This window comes from Ziziphus jujuba, chromosome 5, assembly GCF_031755915.1.
Source record: "Ziziphus jujuba cultivar Dongzao chromosome 5, ASM3175591v1".
NCBI lineage: Eukaryota > Viridiplantae > Streptophyta > Magnoliopsida > Rosales > Rhamnaceae > Ziziphus > Ziziphus jujuba.
Window position 1 is genome coordinate 31,181,268 of NC_083383.1, and position 18,099 is coordinate 31,199,366.

General features: G+C 35.3%; 1 protein-coding gene across 2 annotated transcripts; it reads left to right on the forward strand.

Moving 5' to 3' along the window:
• LOC132803825 (putative disease resistance protein RGA3) lies at positions 1-4,357 on the forward strand. 2 transcript variants are annotated; one of them, XM_060817424.1, is made up of 3 exons: positions 3-2,916; positions 3,016-3,572; positions 3,927-4,065. In XM_060817424.1, the coding sequence occupies exons 1-2, from the start codon at positions 81-83 to the stop codon at positions 3,300-3,302; spliced, it is 3,123 nt and encodes a 1,040-aa protein (XP_060673407.1). In that variant the 5' UTR covers positions 3-80; the 3' UTR covers positions 3,303-3,572; positions 3,927-4,065. The 2 variants fall into 2 exon arrangements, with proteins under 2 accessions (XP_060673408.1, XP_060673407.1); XM_060817425.1 differs by lacking the exon at positions 3,016-3,572 and having other exon boundaries at positions 1-2,916; positions 3,927-4,357.
• The last annotated feature ends 13,742 nt before the right edge of the window (positions 4,358-18,099 follow it).

The following is an 18,099-nucleotide window of genomic DNA, read 5'->3' on the forward strand; positions in this document are numbered from 1 at the left end:
AGTGCAGGCTCTTTTATCTCGCGTGTACACCAGCTTCCTTCCTCATCAAGTAGCTCTGTTCAGTTCTGGTTTTCTTTTCAATGGCAGAAACTATCCTCTTCACTATTGCTGAAGGAGTTCTCGGGGAGTTGGGTTCTTTCCTTGGTAATGAGATTGGATTGCTTTGGGGTGCCAAAAAAGATCTGAAGAAGCTCAAGAGTACCATGTCAGCAATCAAAGCTGTACTTCTTGATGCAGAGGAGAAGCAGAGACATAACAATCGAGTTAGAGATTGGCTCCAGAAACTTGAAGTTGTTGTGTACGATGCTGATGATTTAGTGGATGATTTCCATATCGAAGCTCTGCGACGCAGAGTGATGTCTGGCAACAAATTAACCAAGAAGGTATGCATTTTCTTCTCAAGCTCTAATCAGCTTGCTTTTTGCTTAAAGATGGGTCATAAGATAAAACAAATTAGAGCGGCTCTAGATGAGATTAAAGACGAAAACACCTTTCAGCTAGCGGAGCGTGTTGAAGACACAAAGTTGGTCTCAGCTAACGCAAGAGAGACTCACTCTTTTGTGCGCAAAGAAGAAGTATTTGGTAGGGATGGTGATAAAATGAAAATCTTGGAACTTTTGTTGCATGGTGATGAAACTGAAGAGAATATCTCCATCATTACCATAGTTGGTATTGGAGGACTAGGAAAAACCACACTTGCTCAACTTGTTTTCAACGATGCAATGGTCGAAAATCATTTTCAGCCAAGACTGTGGGTGTGTGTCTCAGAAGTCTTTGACTTGAAAGTAATTGCTGGCGATGTTATTAAATCTGCCACCAGTGGGAGACTAGGTCAAAATCTTGCAATGGATCAGTTGCAACTTCAACTTAGGGAACAAATAGATGGAAAGAGATACTTTCTTGTGTTAGACGATGTTTGGAATGAGGATCCTATAAAATGGCTTGAGTTAAAAAGCTTATTAAAGGGTGGTGCAAGAGGCAGCAGAGTGTTAGTAACTACCCGCAGTGAGAAGGTTGCTATGATAACCCACTCATTTAATGACCAACCGATTCGCTTAAGTGGCTTGGAGAAAGCTGTGTCGTGGTCTTTATTTGCGAAAATGGCATTTAGGCAACAACAAGATTTGGAAAACCCGGAGATTGTCGATTTAGGAAAGTCGATTCTAGAAAAATGCAAGGGAATTCCTCTTGCCATAAAGACCATAGGAAGTTTACTATACTTCAAAAATCCCAGGACTGATTGGTTGTTGTTTAAGGATAATGAACTTGCAAGAGTAACTCAGCAAGGAGATGGTATTATAGCGACACTTAGGTTAAGTTACGATCATCTACCTTCTTATTTGAAACATTGCTTCGCTTATTGTAGTTTGTTTCCGAAAGATCATATGTTTGATGTGCAAAGGTTGATAAATTTGTGGATGGCACAAGGTTTTATTCAAGCAGACCAAAACCAATGTCTAGAAGATATTGGTTATGGATATTTTCTGGATCTACTTTGGAGGTCCTTTTTTCAGGAAGCGGAGGAAGATGAATGGGGCAATATCAGGCGGTGCAAAATGCATGATCTCGTGCATGATCTTGCAATTTCAGTGGCTGGTACTGGTGGTCTCTTAATAGATAAAGATTCAATGGATTTTAGTGAAAATCTTGTTCACATATCTTTTGATTTTTCACTAGACAGTACAGCATTTTCGAAAAGTTTATCGCCCTTGCTTAAACATAATTATAAGTTGCGGACATTGTTTTGTGTTCCTCAATTTTTTTATCACAGCTACATGTCAGTGTCAGTTTTGGAATCTAATGCAGCAGTGACGAAGTGTATGGAAATTTGTTCGGAATTAAAGTTGTTAAGGGCATTGGGTTTGAACAGATTTTCAAGAATGGGGAAGCTACCAAAAAGTTTGGGTGAATTAAAACATTTGAGATATCTTGATCTCTCACATTTTAGTCAAATCCAAGAGCTGCCTAACTCTATCACCAAACTGCAGAATTTACAAACATTGAATCTTGAAGGGTGCGAGAATTTATCAAGTTTGCCAAGAGATATGCATAAAATGGTGAGCCTGAGGCATCTTGTGTTGGATGGTTGTGATAGTTTGAGTCATATGCCCAGTAGACTTGGAGAACTGACTTGCCTTCAAACATTAGATAGGTTTGTTGTGGGGGCTAAACAGTGGAGGAGAAGGAAAACGAGTATTGGCGAGGTTGGGGAACTACGCAACCTTCACAGTTTGAGAGGAGTATTAAGCATTGGAGGTTTGAGAGTTGATATTGAAGAATCAGAGAATCCAAATTTACAACTGAAGCAACATCTACGACAGTTAGTTTTGGAGTTTGAGGAAGTAGATGTTGATATTTTTGTTGAAAAATATGAGAAGTCGTTAGAATTGTTGCAGCCACATGCCAATTTAAAATCATTGAAAGTTAAATATTACATGGGAGTGGGATTTGCAAGTTGGGTCATGTCCCTTGTTAATCTTGTTAAATTAAAATTAATTGGATGTGTTAAATGTCGGTATCTCCCACCTTTGCATGTATTACCTTGTCTGCAGCAACTTAGTCTTCTTTTCTTGGATTCCTTGGAGTGTATTGGTGTTGATCAGAATGCGACTGCTACTAGTAGTAGTTCAAGTTGTGACATGCCGTTCTTCCCTTCCCTGAAGAAACTTTGGATTAAGGAGTGTCCAAAACTAACTTCCATGCCATTATTTCCATTTCTTGAGAAGTTAGTCCTGAAAAATACCAGCTCCAAGCCATTACTACAGACGTTGACGATGACAATGGCGATGGCACAAAAGGAAGCTAGTTCTAGTTCTACTTCTAGTGCATCATCATCATCATCATTCCAATCTCTCTCCAAATTGGAAAGTATGGGGATTCGATCCATTGACGACATACAATCTCTGCCACAACAAGGTATGGCCTACCTCTCATCTCATCCCTTCAATCTCTTTATATGATCAATGGGGTGCCCTATTTCTATTTCTACTTCTAATTCGAATTCTTTCCCTGAAGCTGCTGTTATGTGCAACCTCTCATCTTTTCGATCTCTTGAGATTCAAGAGTGCCCCAATTTGACATCATTGGGTAACCTCTCGTCTCTTCAATCTCTTGAGATTCGGGAGTGCCCCAATTTGACATCGTTGGGCGACCTCTCATCTCTTCAATCTCTTAAGATTTGGGAGTGCCACAATTTGACATCGTTGCCAGAAGCCATGGGCAACCTTTCCTCACTCCAATCTCTTTCCATCATATTCTGCCCCAAGTTGACATCGTTGCCAGAAGCTATGGGCAACCTCTGATCACTCCAATCTCTTTTCATCCAAGGCTGCCCCAATTTGACATCGTTGCCAGAAGCTATGGGCAACCTCTCATCACTCCAATCTTTTTCCATCAAAGACTGCCCCAATCTGACTTCATTGCCAGAAGGCCACATGTTTCACACTTTAGCCAATTTGTGCATTGTCCGTTGCCCAATCTTACTACAAAGATATAATGAAACATCTGGTGAGGATTGGCACATTCCAAATTTATTCATCTGCCAAAGCTCTGCTAGTTGGTATTCTCTATAGGTACATTCCGTATATCCATCTATCTATCTATTTCTTAAATTCTTCCTACTGCTTTCAATTCGGCGTTATATATTATCTATCTTTTGATATTAATTATCTACTGCTTTCTTAATTTCTTACTTTTCCCTGCTTTAAGGAGTTTGTTCATTACCAGTTTACCAATCTTACAACAAAGATATACGAGTACTGTGTCATACTTCCACTGAGACTTGGATACATGCTACTTGCAAATTTCTTATTGCACCTTCATTCATATTTCAATCTCTTAATTTCTTAACTTCTTCATACATCTATCTTAAGCTTATCTTATAATGATGACGATCATGATGCCTTATTTCTCACTTATTGATGCAGAAGAGAATCGGACACAAAGCAATCAAGTTAGAGATTGGCTGGAGAAGCTTGAAGATGTTGTGTATGATGCTGATAACTTGGTGGATGAGTTTCACAATGAAGCTCTGCAGTGTACAGTGATGCCTGGCAATAAAATGAGGAAACAGATATGCATTTTGTCCTAAAGCTCAAACCAACTTGTATTTAGGCTGAAAATGAGTAAGATAAAATCAAAGAAGTTAGAGATGCTTTAGATGAGAGTAAAGCAAATAGAACCTTTTATAATTTAGAAAGCTGAAAATGAGTAAAAAAAATCAAAGAAGTTAGAGATGCTTTAGATGAGAGTAAAGCAAATAGAACCTTTCATAATCTAGAAAGGTGTTCTAAAGAGACTCAATCACCTTTTAACTATTATGTGGTATGGAAATTAATAATCGATTTTTTCTTTTTTTTCCCCTGTTTTTATTTTATAGTTTTTTTTTGGTCGTCTCCTGTTTCTCTATAGTTGTTGGATATAATTATTGTAATCTTAATAATTGTCACTTTTTTCCGATTAATGAGCATTTCAATTATGAAAAAAAAAAAAAAAAAAAAGAAAACACAATAACGGCCATGTCGGCATCATAGATATTCTTTAATTAGTTTAAGAATTGTCCATTCAAGTTAATTGATTACCCAGCTATATTTAGTGCACTTGATAATGTTTTTAATCTCAACTGGCTCTTAATTTATCGTTTCAGGTCCAAAATATAAAATATAAAATATTTTAATTCCTTAGTATAAAATAAATTATATACAAAGGAAAATTTCGGTGGATTTAAAGTATCTCAAGTAAAAGCAACTGTTCTACAATGATTTGTTGCTTTCTATTATTTTTTTACTTCTATTTTTATTTTGTTCTTGTAATTTCATCATGTAATTATCAAGAAAGCAATTTGCCTAGTAGCTAGAATCATAATCATTCCCTATCACATTATAATATAATTTTTATCACTAGCAATGTTATTGTCATTGCAATTGGCACATTAGCCCATTAATGACAATATAATAAAATAAATGAAAAAATATGGATTAAGAAACACTTTAATTTTTAAATTACTTTTTTTTTCTTTTAAAAACACTTGCTCAATGAGTTAAAAATTAAAATACCGGCCTAGTCTTCTAATTTGGAGGTGGTAAACAATTTTGATTATTAGAAATTGATTTCCAATTCTTTCCATATGATTTGATTGTCTCTCTTATGCTCAGAAATTGTGAAAAATTATCTACACTGTGAAGTATTTTATTGAACCGATTATTTATTTTTTAAAGCGTGAAATTGAGTTATTAAGTGTTTAAGCACATTTTTTGGCCCCAAAAAAAAAATAAATAAATAAAGCACATATATTTTATTTTATTTCTTAAAAGTAGTTCCCAAAAGTTGTGCAATAATGATTTTTTATAGGCCCATATCGGTCCAAGTGAAGATGAAATATATGGGCCGAACAGAAGCCCAAGTTTCCATTGTGAGATCAGTGGCAGATTACAAGGGTTGCGTGTTTTGTTTTCGACATATAAACCGTATTAAACTTTATACACACCCCTTGGATATAATAGTGCAAACAGAATTGGGGAATTTGGCCCAATATCTTTATAGGGACGAGGTTAATGATTTTTGCCCCCTCATTTGATATCTTTTTTGTTCTACCCTTTTAATTTTTGATAATCCCAAAATACTTTTATATCCAAATTAAATATTTTTATTCCTTTTTTTTTTCTATATTTTTTTCTTTTTTTTCTTCATCCGACTTTTCTCTTCTCCTTATAATCAATATCCAGACCATTAGGAGCCCTCTGTTTCCTTTCGCATCGGCTGGATTGTAAGCTTGGAGACTGTGCGTTGTGAATGAAATGGTGAAGAGGCGACTCAGAGAGAAAACTGCAGGGTTTTAGAGAGCCCTAGGAGCAGAAGCAGAAGCAATAGGTAGGCAACAGCGAAGTAGGAAAGCATGAGGCTCATTCGATCAATCACTGGTAATCTTCTCCTCTCCATTTTCAAATTCTTAAGCTTTTCCCCAGATATTTTCTTACTCGTTTCGTTAATAATGAAATAGTTTTTTTTTTAAATAAATAATATATTTTAGATTGTTATAATTCAGGGCAGCGTAGTTCACTGCTGCGAGAGGTGAGACGGTGATACTTCAGTGCGGTTTCAATAGAGAAACTACGCAAGCAATGTCTCTGAGTATAACACTGTTATCGGTTCTCTCACCGCGCAGAGAAGGTAGATTCTAATTTTGATTTTCTTTTTGTGGTTTTGGGATTTTTTTTTTTTGGGAGAAATTGTGAAGGTTGTGTTCTTTTTTTTTTTTTTTTTTTTTTTTTTTATTTTTAATAACGGTGGTGGTAGGCATTTCTTGCTGAGAGATGTGTATGATGATATGATGCTAGATGGAGTACAGCCAACTAGGGATACATTCCATTCTTTCATCGTTGGAACCATGAAAAGCTCTTGCTTGCAGGACGCTTTCTACTTTTCTGACCAAATGAAATCCATGGGTTTGGTCCCTGATGTATGTATTTGTATATATATGCTTCTTCTTTTTTTTTTTTTTTTTTCGTTTTTGTTTTTTTTTCACATGGATATGCATTAATTCTTATCTGCTGACTATTAGATTCTTTCAAGATTGGAAATTTTGTATAAAGTTATTTTGTGTTTTTTTTTTCTTTTTTTTTTCCCTAGCTATTACAATGTATTGCTTTGTGTTATAAGTTACTTTATACAACATTTTAGTTTCTTGATGTAGTGCAGATGAACTCTGTCACTGTTGACTCGAGGCCAAAGTGCTTGGTTGGTATTATTTTTTATGGTTACCCTTCTTATTCTAGAATGTATGCAGAAGAAACAAGTTACTACTTTTTCTCTAGGTGATTGATGAAATAGATGGAGCTCTTGGTGATGGCAAAGGTGCTGTGGAGGTTATTCTAAAGATGGTAATTGTGTGTTTTATATTATTATTATTTTTTTGGGGTCTTGTGTGTTTTCCATTATTGAATGCTGCTTATTTATTAAATTTAATTGTCTGCACGCTTATTTGTGTTTTAATATAATTGTAGTTATAGTTATTTTATTACTATAATTGCTGTTGGTGATTAAATATAACTGCTTTCGTTGTTATCAGTTATTGTTGTCATGTATAATTCTTGTTTTCCTTAATGTTTAATGCAAACTGTCAGTTATTGCATTTACTTCATTATCAACATGAGAATCATAAGGGAAATTTACTGTTTAAACTCCATGGTTGCACATTCTATACGTTAACAGAAACCCCCATTTCTACCGAGGGTAATATATTCAGCTATGGTGGTTTTTATTTCCCAGTGCTCATTATATTTTTCACTTTTATTTTATGTTGTTCATATAGGTTTCTGCAGATAAGAAGTCTGATAAAGGGAAGGAGAATTTTCCAAATGAAGAAAATCATGAAAATACATAGAAAGTTTATCATTCATATGGAGTTTCCTTTTCATGATTCTTTTCATGTAAACTAGATAGTATTTTTTGCTTATTGACAACTACTTGCTTTCTGCAGGGTTCATATACTTGTTCAACCAATAGTTAATCGTGTTGTCAGCAGGTGATCCTTGACTACCATGGCTGATGTTTAATTGCTGTGACAATTTCAAGCCTTTCCATTTCTGATTTCATCTGTTTTATAGACATTTTAGATACTTTGTTGCTTTCATGATTTCTGAAATTTCCTTAGAATTTCTGATATGAAGTCAGTGAATGGAAATAGGATCTTTAGATGGAAGACTTAATTATTTTGATTATCCAATTCAATCTTCGGGACAACATATCCACTTGCATACTTACTACTTACATGATAGTTTGATAATGACTCGCTTTGTGATATTTTTCTTCCTTTGTTGATGTCTAGACCAATAATTCTACTCTTCACAGTTTGCATATAGCATTTATCGCATATGAGGACAACTAAGGTCTTCAGTTCTCATTATATTCATTTAAAATTTTTTTAAGGGAATCCTTTATTTTATTAAATCAAAGATGCTTTTTTGTCAAGTATTAAAAAAAGTTAGTCATTTTTTTAGGTTGAGATTTAAAACAAAATGCTTTTGTAATTTTCCTTAATTATCTACAATAATTGTTTTCTTTGAAACTTGTATGCTAAATATTGTAACTAACTGCAGATATTTCGTTTGATTTCATCCAGGTATCAAATCTGTCTCCGTTTTAATGGAGGTGCCCCATATGCTTTTAATGCTGTCACTAAAGTTTGGCATTATACCAATTGTGGTGTTCGAGATTTTGACATTGATGGGGAACATTGGGTCAATTCGGGATTGATACCAACAGAGGCTTTTGTAGGAGCTGTAATATTCTCTAGGAGTGTAATATTCTCTAGTTTTTATTCATAAAACACTTGTACAATTTCCTCTTGCTAATTCAGATTTTGTTTTTAGTTTTTGTACATGATTCTCGTGTCAATATGATGTGTAAGGATCCAATTTCATTATTAAATTCTCCATATTATTTGATATGTGGAAAAGCAATAAATAAGAAGGATGATAATTTAAATGGATGGTAATTGAGTTCTAAACTATTGGCTCTCTAGTTTCTGACCATCAGAACTTGTTTGAATGGTATGCATTGAAATGTAGTTAGTTTTAGATTGTAAAATGTGATTCCCAGCTTGCAAGCTTCTTCCAATCACTTTTACATGAACGGCTCCATGGTAGTATGTCCAAATGAGAGTTGTTAGGAGGGAATTAATTGTGCACTTGTGGAAACTATTTAAATAAATGGATATGAAAGTGTAAAATAAATGTAACAGTTTCCCATTTCTCATCTACCCTCATTTCTCATTGACTGTCGAATAAAGTGGAAAATATTAAAACAATTTTTTTGACCATCTCTCATTTCTCATCTACTCTTATTAACTTCTATCCCTCTCTCTTACTCTCCCTGCTACCATATTAAATGAATACTGTGTGTCTTCCTCTCTCTTTCTCTTTTGTTGGTTACGTACCTTTCAGCCTTTCTTTGCATTGACGAACATTGCAGAAAATCCCAAAATCTCTTTAGTTCAGTTCACTCTCCCTGCATACCCCCAACCTTTTGTGATAACAACAAGATTAAAAATCTTCATTGTGGAGCCCATACACTTCAAAAGGATGTAATTAAATTGTACGTTTCTGTAGATCAAAGTTAAAGATTACCTGGTATGTGGATATATATACATATATATATATATATATATACATAATTTGGCTTTATGATACTTCTTTACATAATTTTTTTTTATCATTTATAATAATTTTTTCCCATCTTAATGTTTTGAAATCATGAACTCCCAATAGTAAACATAAATGGCTTAATAACTAAGCCAAAAAATAAATACAATATACTTCATATTAATTTTGTTAATTGATTTTACGAAAAAAATTTCCTAAAATATACTTTATGAATAGCTGATAGATAAAGTCAAAATCAAATAATGACTTAGCCTTAGCACAATACTAGCAGTGAGGAAAAAGTATGAATTGGTACGAACAAAGGACGCGTTATAAACTATAAACAAAAAATTAAATATAATATTATAAAAATGAATCAAAAATGTTTTGTTTGAATTCACAGAAAGATGATATCGAGGTCAAATTTAGAGCAATAGACCTTTCAATGGATCGATTTAATTAATAAATATATATATATTAGCCTAAGAATAAGAATTTAATTAGTCAATATTGTATTAAAAAAATAACCTTTACATGGTCAGAAAGGGAAAACATTGACCAAATATGAAAACTCGTTTGTCTTCTCTATCCAGCAGCTAGTACCTTCTATCAGCTTTCACAAGGTGTGTTATAAATATAAATGTGTGTACAGATATGTATACATTTTTCCCTTATATTGGATTCATTGTTTGTCACGTTTTGACATGATATATAAGTGCAAGTTCTATGTTGGTGCTATTTTATGTAAAACAATCCATAAATGGTTTGGAAATTTCCATTTGAAAATTACAACCTTTGTTTGTTACATACAGTCTATCAGTAATTATGAAACACTTGCTTGTTGGAAAATTTAATGGCGGTTCCATCGGAATAATTAATTTTTCCATTTTCTAAAAGCAAACCGATTGGACAATCAAGTTTCTCCACTTCTCTAATGTTATTGTAAACGAATGACATGCTAAATGTAACTATATTTATAATGTTTAACAAAATAATCCATAGAACACCACATTGTCAACATTGCATCCATTCAAGCTAACGTTATGTTATGATTTAGCACATGTGCCACAGATTTGACATCTTAATCTACTTGATCCACTATGTCTATCAAGAGTAGCTATTCTACTAGGTGTTAATATGCAACATTTAAACAGCATTTGTACTCATTTACATAAAATGTATTTGTATTTTATCTTTACTCATTTACTGAAAAAGCATTTGTATTTGTATTTAAAATGCTATTCTACTCATTTGCGTTTAAAATGCTATTCCACTAGGTGTTAATAACATAACTATTTGGCTTTTTTTCTGTACTCATTTACTGAAAATGTATTTGTATTTTTTCATTACTTTTGCTTCAGGATTATAGTTAAACCTTCTAGCAAAGATTGTACAATTGTAGAAGTAGATACTTAGTATGTTTTGAATTGGTAAACCCTTTGTGCTCAATGTCACAAATTTCAATTTTACTGTTCTACGATGGAACATGAAGTGTATGTTCTGAAGGTACCTGGAGATACCAACGTCAAAGAACGAAGATTATACGTATCAAAAGGAATTGTATGTTGGCCGAACTTGAAGATGTTGTCTACAACGCTCTCAACTTAGATTCTACACAACATCAATTAATCTTCAAGTTCATATATCATGTGTGTTTGTCATGTGAGCCGTACGTTGTGGAAAATGATGAAGACCTACAAGTTTTATAGAAGAGTATAGTTCACACAGACCTCAAGACAGATCTCCACTTATTGTTGATGTGTTATCCAGGGTTCCAAAGAGTATTAATACTACTGGTTGTGTTTTGAATAGGATACCTACAAGTTCAGGATTTATGACTACTGCCCCACTATCTGCAGTTCCCGAGACAGCTACTTGTACCTCTGATGCCGACATGCAGTCCCCAGCGACCGAATTTCATGTGCCGGAAACTAAACCTGGATTCTTTGAAAATCAAATTTGTGAAAATAATGTGCAATCTGTGGAACATGATCATGATAATGAGCGCTTTGACATTAATGATATGAATGAATATTGTGGACATGATTATGATCAAGATGAACAATTTGAGGTTAAGGTCAACACTGATCGTAGTGAAGATGGGTTACGAGACATTTGTTGGACCCAATATTCGGGACTTTCAGCTGGTGATAGTCGACATGGTGAGTCTCCTTATGGTAGTAGTCCAATTGATAATGTGAATGATGATGTGCTTGCCTCTCCTTGTGCCGAAAACCATTTGGACATTCGACAGGATTCTACCGCAACCATGGCTGAACTTAGGGTTAACCATCGCTTCTCATCCGTCAATGCCCATGAAATCATTCGAATCAACCAAATCTTTGCGAGTAAGAATGCGCTACAGAAGAAGATTAGTCTTTATGCACTAAGGAGAAATTTTGAATTCAAGGTCAAGAAGTCAGATAGAGTCTGACATGAGGTTGTATGTGCAAACGACAATTGCATGTGGTGAAATCGTGCTACCAAATTACATGGTGATAATACAGAGGCCTTCATGATTAGGGCCTTCAAGGATGAGCATATTTGCTCTTTAAATATCATGAAAAGGGATCATCGTCAAGCAACAAGTTCAGTTATCGGAGACATCATCCAGCCAACATTTGATGGGATTTCAAGGCAATACAAACCTCGAGATGTCATGCATGACATTCGCTTTAATTACGGAGTAAACATAAGCTACAACAAAGCATGGGCCGCTAAGGAAGTTGCACTATCAGGTTTGTGGGGCACGCCGGAAGATTCATATGCAAAACTTCCTTTATGGAGTCACGTTTTGAAGAGCAAAAATCCAGGCACATTTACTTGAATTGAAACTGATGATCAAAATAAATTTTCATATTTTTTCATGGCACTTGGAGCTAGCATTAGAGGGTTTCAGCATATGCGGAGAGTCGTAGCTGTCGATGGAACTACACTGAAGAATAGATATAGAGGTTTGTTATATATTGCATCATGTTTGGATGGGAACAATCAAATTTATGCACTTGCTTATGGAATAGGTCCTAAGGAGATGGATGTGGCTTACACGTGGTTTTTTGAGAGCTTTAAAGAAGCGTTTGGGGATGATCCGAATATAGCTTTTATATCGGATAGGCACAAGAGCATTGCAAAAGCAATATGTACAATTTTCCCTAATAATCACCATGGCCACTGCACATATCATCTTGGTACAAATTTATGTGCTAAGAAGTTTAAAGGTAATGTCAACGCGATTATATCAACTTTTAATGATGCAGCTAGAGCATATATTGTTGAGGATTTTGATAAGGCCATGCAGCTTTTAGAAGGGGTTAGTATTGAAGCTGTACAATATATCAAGGATGCAAGTCCTTCAAAATGGGCTAGATCACATTTTCCGGGCAATAGATACAACATAATGACAACTAACATTGCAGAGAGCAGGAACTCTGTGCTTGTTGATGCTAGGGATAGACCTGTTTTGCCATTACTAGATCACATTCGTGATGTCTTGCAAGGGTGGTGGTATGAACGTCAAATTAACGCAGCTGCAATGCAAACTCCTGTTACTAATTGGTTGGAAAAAATCATGCAAGAGCGCTCAAATAATGGTAGAGGCTTACGTGTTATGCCAATGAACTTATATGAGTTTCAAGTTGTTGGCCATGGCATGTTCGTTGGAGTTGTTAACTTAGAAAATAAGACGTGCTCATGCAAGGAATTTGACATTGATGGATTTCCTTGTGTCCATGCAAGTGCAGCATGTAAGCATCGACATATTTCTCCATATTTCCTTTGCTCGGTGCATTACTCAGTTGACTCACTCCGTGATGCATATTCGGAAACCATATATCCACTAGGAGATAAATGTCAGTGGCATGCTCCAGATGATGTCATAAACCAGGTTGTACTTCCACCTCAAATTGGCAAACAGTTAGGAAGATCGAGAAAGAAGAGGATTCAATCTCAAGGAGAGGAGCGTCATCAATATAAATGTGGGAGGTGCAAATAGGTTGGTCACAGCAGCTGATCATGCTCCGCCGTCGTACCCCTTGATAGCACTACCAACCAACAACACCACTGAATCAAAGGCCCATCAATCGCGCGATGCTATATTTAGACAATGGGGCCATGTTATGCGGTATGCGTGTGTATGCAATGTAGTCAGGAATGCAATTAGTTGCTCAACCGCGTAACATGTGTTTTGGCATAATAGACGTTGGCTTTATGTGTTCTTTTGTTGTCAAATTCATCTGTCGTATTGTTTTGATAACATATCATTCCGTGTTCAGTTTTTGGTTCAGTTGTTTGTATGTTTCTTACTATTGCATGGATGATATTACTGTCCAATGGTAATGATGGATGCATCATCGGTAATTGACATTTGTACACCGTCGTAAAAGAATCACCACAATTCGATCCGGCAACTTCAATCATGTGTGTTCCAACCAATAACATGCTAAATGTAGCATTATTAATGATAAATTCTGACAAAGTAAGCGATCAAACGGCATTAAAAAATGACAACGTTCAATTTGTTTTTGCTTCAAAAATTACCGAAGGTTTCGTCGGTAATTACCGAAACCCCTATGGCAATCACATTTTACCAATTTTTTGGACCCCACAAGTCCCCTTACGTGTGTTAAATGAAAAAACATGCAACATATGGATTATAAAATGATCTTAAGGAGAGAAAATCACAAAATTGCTTAAAAATTTCTCCAATTGGCAAAAAAAATACGATGACTGTAGACCTTCCGTAATTCCCGATGCAACCCTCGGTAACCAGCATATACGCTCTGGAAACATTATCGTAGGTGTCATCGGTAATTACCAAAACCCCTATGGCAATCACATTTTACCAATTTTATGGCTCCCACAAGTCCCATAATGTGTGTTAAATGCAAAAACATTCAAAATATGGATTCTAAAATTATTCTAAGGGGAGAAAATCCCAAAATTACTTCAAAATTTCTCAAATTGGCCAAAACATTACGATGATTGTAGACCTTCGGTAATTCCCGATGAAACCTTCGGTAGCCAGCATATACCCTCTGAAAAAATTACCGTAGGTGTCATCGGTAATTACCGAAACCCCAGTGGTAATCACATTTTACAAATGTTATGGACCCCACAAGTCCCATAATGTGTGTTAAATGCAAAAACATGCAAAATATGGATTCTAAAATTATCCTAAGGAGAGAAAATCCCAAAATTGCTTAAAAATTTCTCAAATTGGACAAAAATATACGATGACTGTAGACCTTTGGTAATTCCCGATGAAACCCTCGGTAACCAACATATACCCTCTGGAAAAATTACCGAAGGTGTTGTCGGTACTTACCGAAACCCCTATGGCAATCACATTTTACCAATTTTTTGGTCCCCACAAGCCCCCTTACGTGTGTTAAATGAAAAAACATGCAACATATGGATTGTAAAATTATCCTAAGGAGAGAAAATCCCAAAATTGCTTAAAAATTTCTCAAATTGGCCAAAAAATTATGATGACTGTGGAACTTTGGTAATTTTTCCAGAGGGTATACGTTGGTTACCGAGGGTTTCATCAAGAATTACCGAAGGTATATAGTCATCATATTTTTTTGGCCAATTTGAGAAACGTTTAAGCAATTTCGGGATTTTCTCTCCTTAGGATAATTTTAGAATCCATATTTTGCATGTTTTTGCATTTAACACACATTATGGGACTTGTGGGGGCCATAACATTGGTAAAATGTGATTAGCACAGGGGTTTCGGTAATTACCGACGAAACCTTCGGTAATTTTTCTAGAGGGTATATGTTGTTTACCAAGGGTTTCATCGGGAATTACCGAAGGTCTACAGTCATCGTAATTTTTTGGCCAATTTGAGAAATTTTTAAGCAATTTTGGGATTTTCTGTCCTTAGGATAATTTGAGAATCCATATGTTGCATGGTTTTTCATTTAACACACGTAAGGGGACTTGTGGGGCCCAAAAAATTGGTAAAATGTGATTACCATAGGGGTTTCGGTAATTACCGACGAAACTTTCGGTAATTTTTCCAGAGGGTATATGTTGGTTACCGACGGTTTCATCGGGAATTACCAAAGGTCTACAATCATCGTATTTTTTTGGCCAATTTGAGAAAATTTTAAGAAATTTTGGGATTTTCTCTCCTTGGGATAATTTTAGAATCCATATTTTGCATGTTTTTGCATTCAACACACATTATGGGACTTGTGGGGCCTAAAAAATTGGTAAAATGGGATTACCATAGGGGTTTCGATAATTACCGACGAAGCCTTCGGTAATTTTTCCAGAGGGTATATGTTGGTTATCGACGATTTCATCGGTAATTACTGAAGGTCTACAGTCATCGTATTTTTTTTGCCAATTTGAGAAAATTTTCAGAGATTTTGGGGTTTACTCTCCTTAGAATAATTTTAGAATCCATATGTTACATGTTTTTTCATTTAACACACGTAAGGGGGCTTGTGAGGCCCAAAAAATTGGTAAAATGTGACTGCCATAGGGGTTTTGTTAATTACCGACAAAACCTTCGGTAATTTTTCCAGAGGATATATGTTGGTTACCGAGGGTTTTATCGAAAATTACTGAAGGTCTACAGTCATCGTATATTTTTGGCCAATTTGAGAAATGTTTAAGTAATTTTGGGATTTTCTCTCCTTAAGATAATTTTAGAATCCATATTTTGCATGTTTTTGCATTCAACACATTATGGGACTTGTGGGGTCCAAAAAATTGGTCAAATGTGATTACCATAGGGGTTTCGGTAATTACCGATGAAACCTTCGATAACTTTTCCAGAGGGTATATGTTGGTTACCGACGGTTTCATAGGTAATTACCGAACGTCTACAGTCATCGTATTTTTTTGGCCAATTTGAGAAAATTTTCAGAGATTTTGGGGTTTACTCTCCTTAGGATAATTTTAGAATCCATATGTTGCATGTTTTTTCATTTAACACACGTAAGGGGGCTTGTGGGGACCAAAAAATTGGTAAAATGTGATTGCCATAGGGGTTTCGGTAAGTACCGACAACACCTTCGGTAATTTTTCCAGAGGATATATGTTGGTTACCGAGGGTTTCATCGGGAATTACCAAAGGTCTACAGTCATCGTATATTTTTGTCCAATTTGAGAAATTTTTAAGCAATTTTGGGATTTTCTCTCCTTAGGATAATTTTAGAATCCATATTTTGCATGTTTTTGCATTTAACACACATTATGGGACTTGTGGGGTCCATAACATTTGTAAAATGTGATTACCACTGGGGTTTCGGTAATTACCGATGACACCTATGGTAATTTTTTCAGAGGGTATATGCTGGCTACCGAAGGTTTCATCGGGAATTACCGAAGGTCTACAATCATCGTAATTTTTTGGCCAATTTGAGAGCTTTTAAGCAATTTTGGGATTTTCTCTCCTGAAGATCATTTTGTAATCCATATGTTGCATGTTTTTTCATTTAACACATGTAAAGGGACTTGTGGGGCGCAAAAAATTGGTAAAATGTGATTGCCATAGGGGTTTCGGTAATTACCGATGAAACCTAAGGTAATTAAATATTTTTGCCAATTGGAGAACGTTTTCAAAACATTTGGGGGCATTGATGAATGTATAATTTGCATGTTATTGCCGGAAACACCCCATTAGCTGAGTATTTGGAAAAAAAAATGTTAATTCATATTACCAAAAGCGTTTCTGTAATTACCGATGGTGAATCGGGAATTATTGATGCACCATCGGTAATCATCTTTGCTTTAATTTTTACCACAATCGAGGGTCTTCTTTTCTCTTTTTTTTTTTTTTTCAAAGGTTATCATTACTAAAGATAGGTTTAGCATATTAAGATAACATTAGTATAGAGTGTCATAACATTAAACATACGATCTATATTGAAAGTTTATTAAAGTACAAATCAACAGCATATTTTTTTCTAAAAAACATAATGTCTTGCCGGCCAAATGAAGGATTCTCCTCACTACTCTTGTATTCAATAAATTTCAAAGCGTAGACGTCACAATCATCCCTGTAGAATAGCATTAATGATTAGCATTAATGAAAACCAACCACGTGTATTTTCACACGTAACCACAATAAAACAGCAGCAATAGAAGTTGTTTGAAATGACAACACATTCATACCCATTATCTTGGCGGGGTACATCTTTGATCATGGTCATCATGAATGGATCTAAAGTGGGAGGCACGTCCAGATTCTTCTCGTAATATCCCCCATCCCTCAATAGGTAAGGCAGCATATACGTAAGGCATTCCACATTCTTCAACTCTTTATTCTGAACATATTTATTTCCCATATTTGGATTGTATAAATCAATATGTCGGGCCTTCAAGTCCACACATGCTGCCAACCAATGTGCGCCTCCATTGTTGACAGGGATGTACACCTGCAAATTAGAACATAACGTCATTATCCATAAAATGGGAAACTTAGTGAGAATTTTTTTAAATATATGTAGGGACTTACATAATCACATATCTGCCACGGCACGCTAGGTTTGGGTGACTTCCCACGCACATAGCTACAAAGGGTCGCATCACATGAATATGTGCTATGAGATGCCCTCCATATAGGAAAACGCCCTTTGATAGATGACTACCAAATAATGAAATATATACAATATAAATTATCATCAATATAACATTAAGCAATGCAGTAACATCCCATCATCTTACCCAAAATAACATGTCTAATATGGCACAGGTGTTGGTGAACATCTTCTCATTCTCAAACCGTCTTTTTCGCATGAAATACAAAATAGTGTTAATATGCTGCAAAACCACATTAAAGGAAATAAGTAATAAGTGCGAGGTGATAAATAAAACATCATTCCAAACGTAGGAACACAATGATTTTACATGAACATAAAGCATATAACTTACATCGGAATTCAATCATCCTTCAGAGGTAAGTAGCTCAGCAAAAAATTTCTTTCCCACCGTCATATAAGAT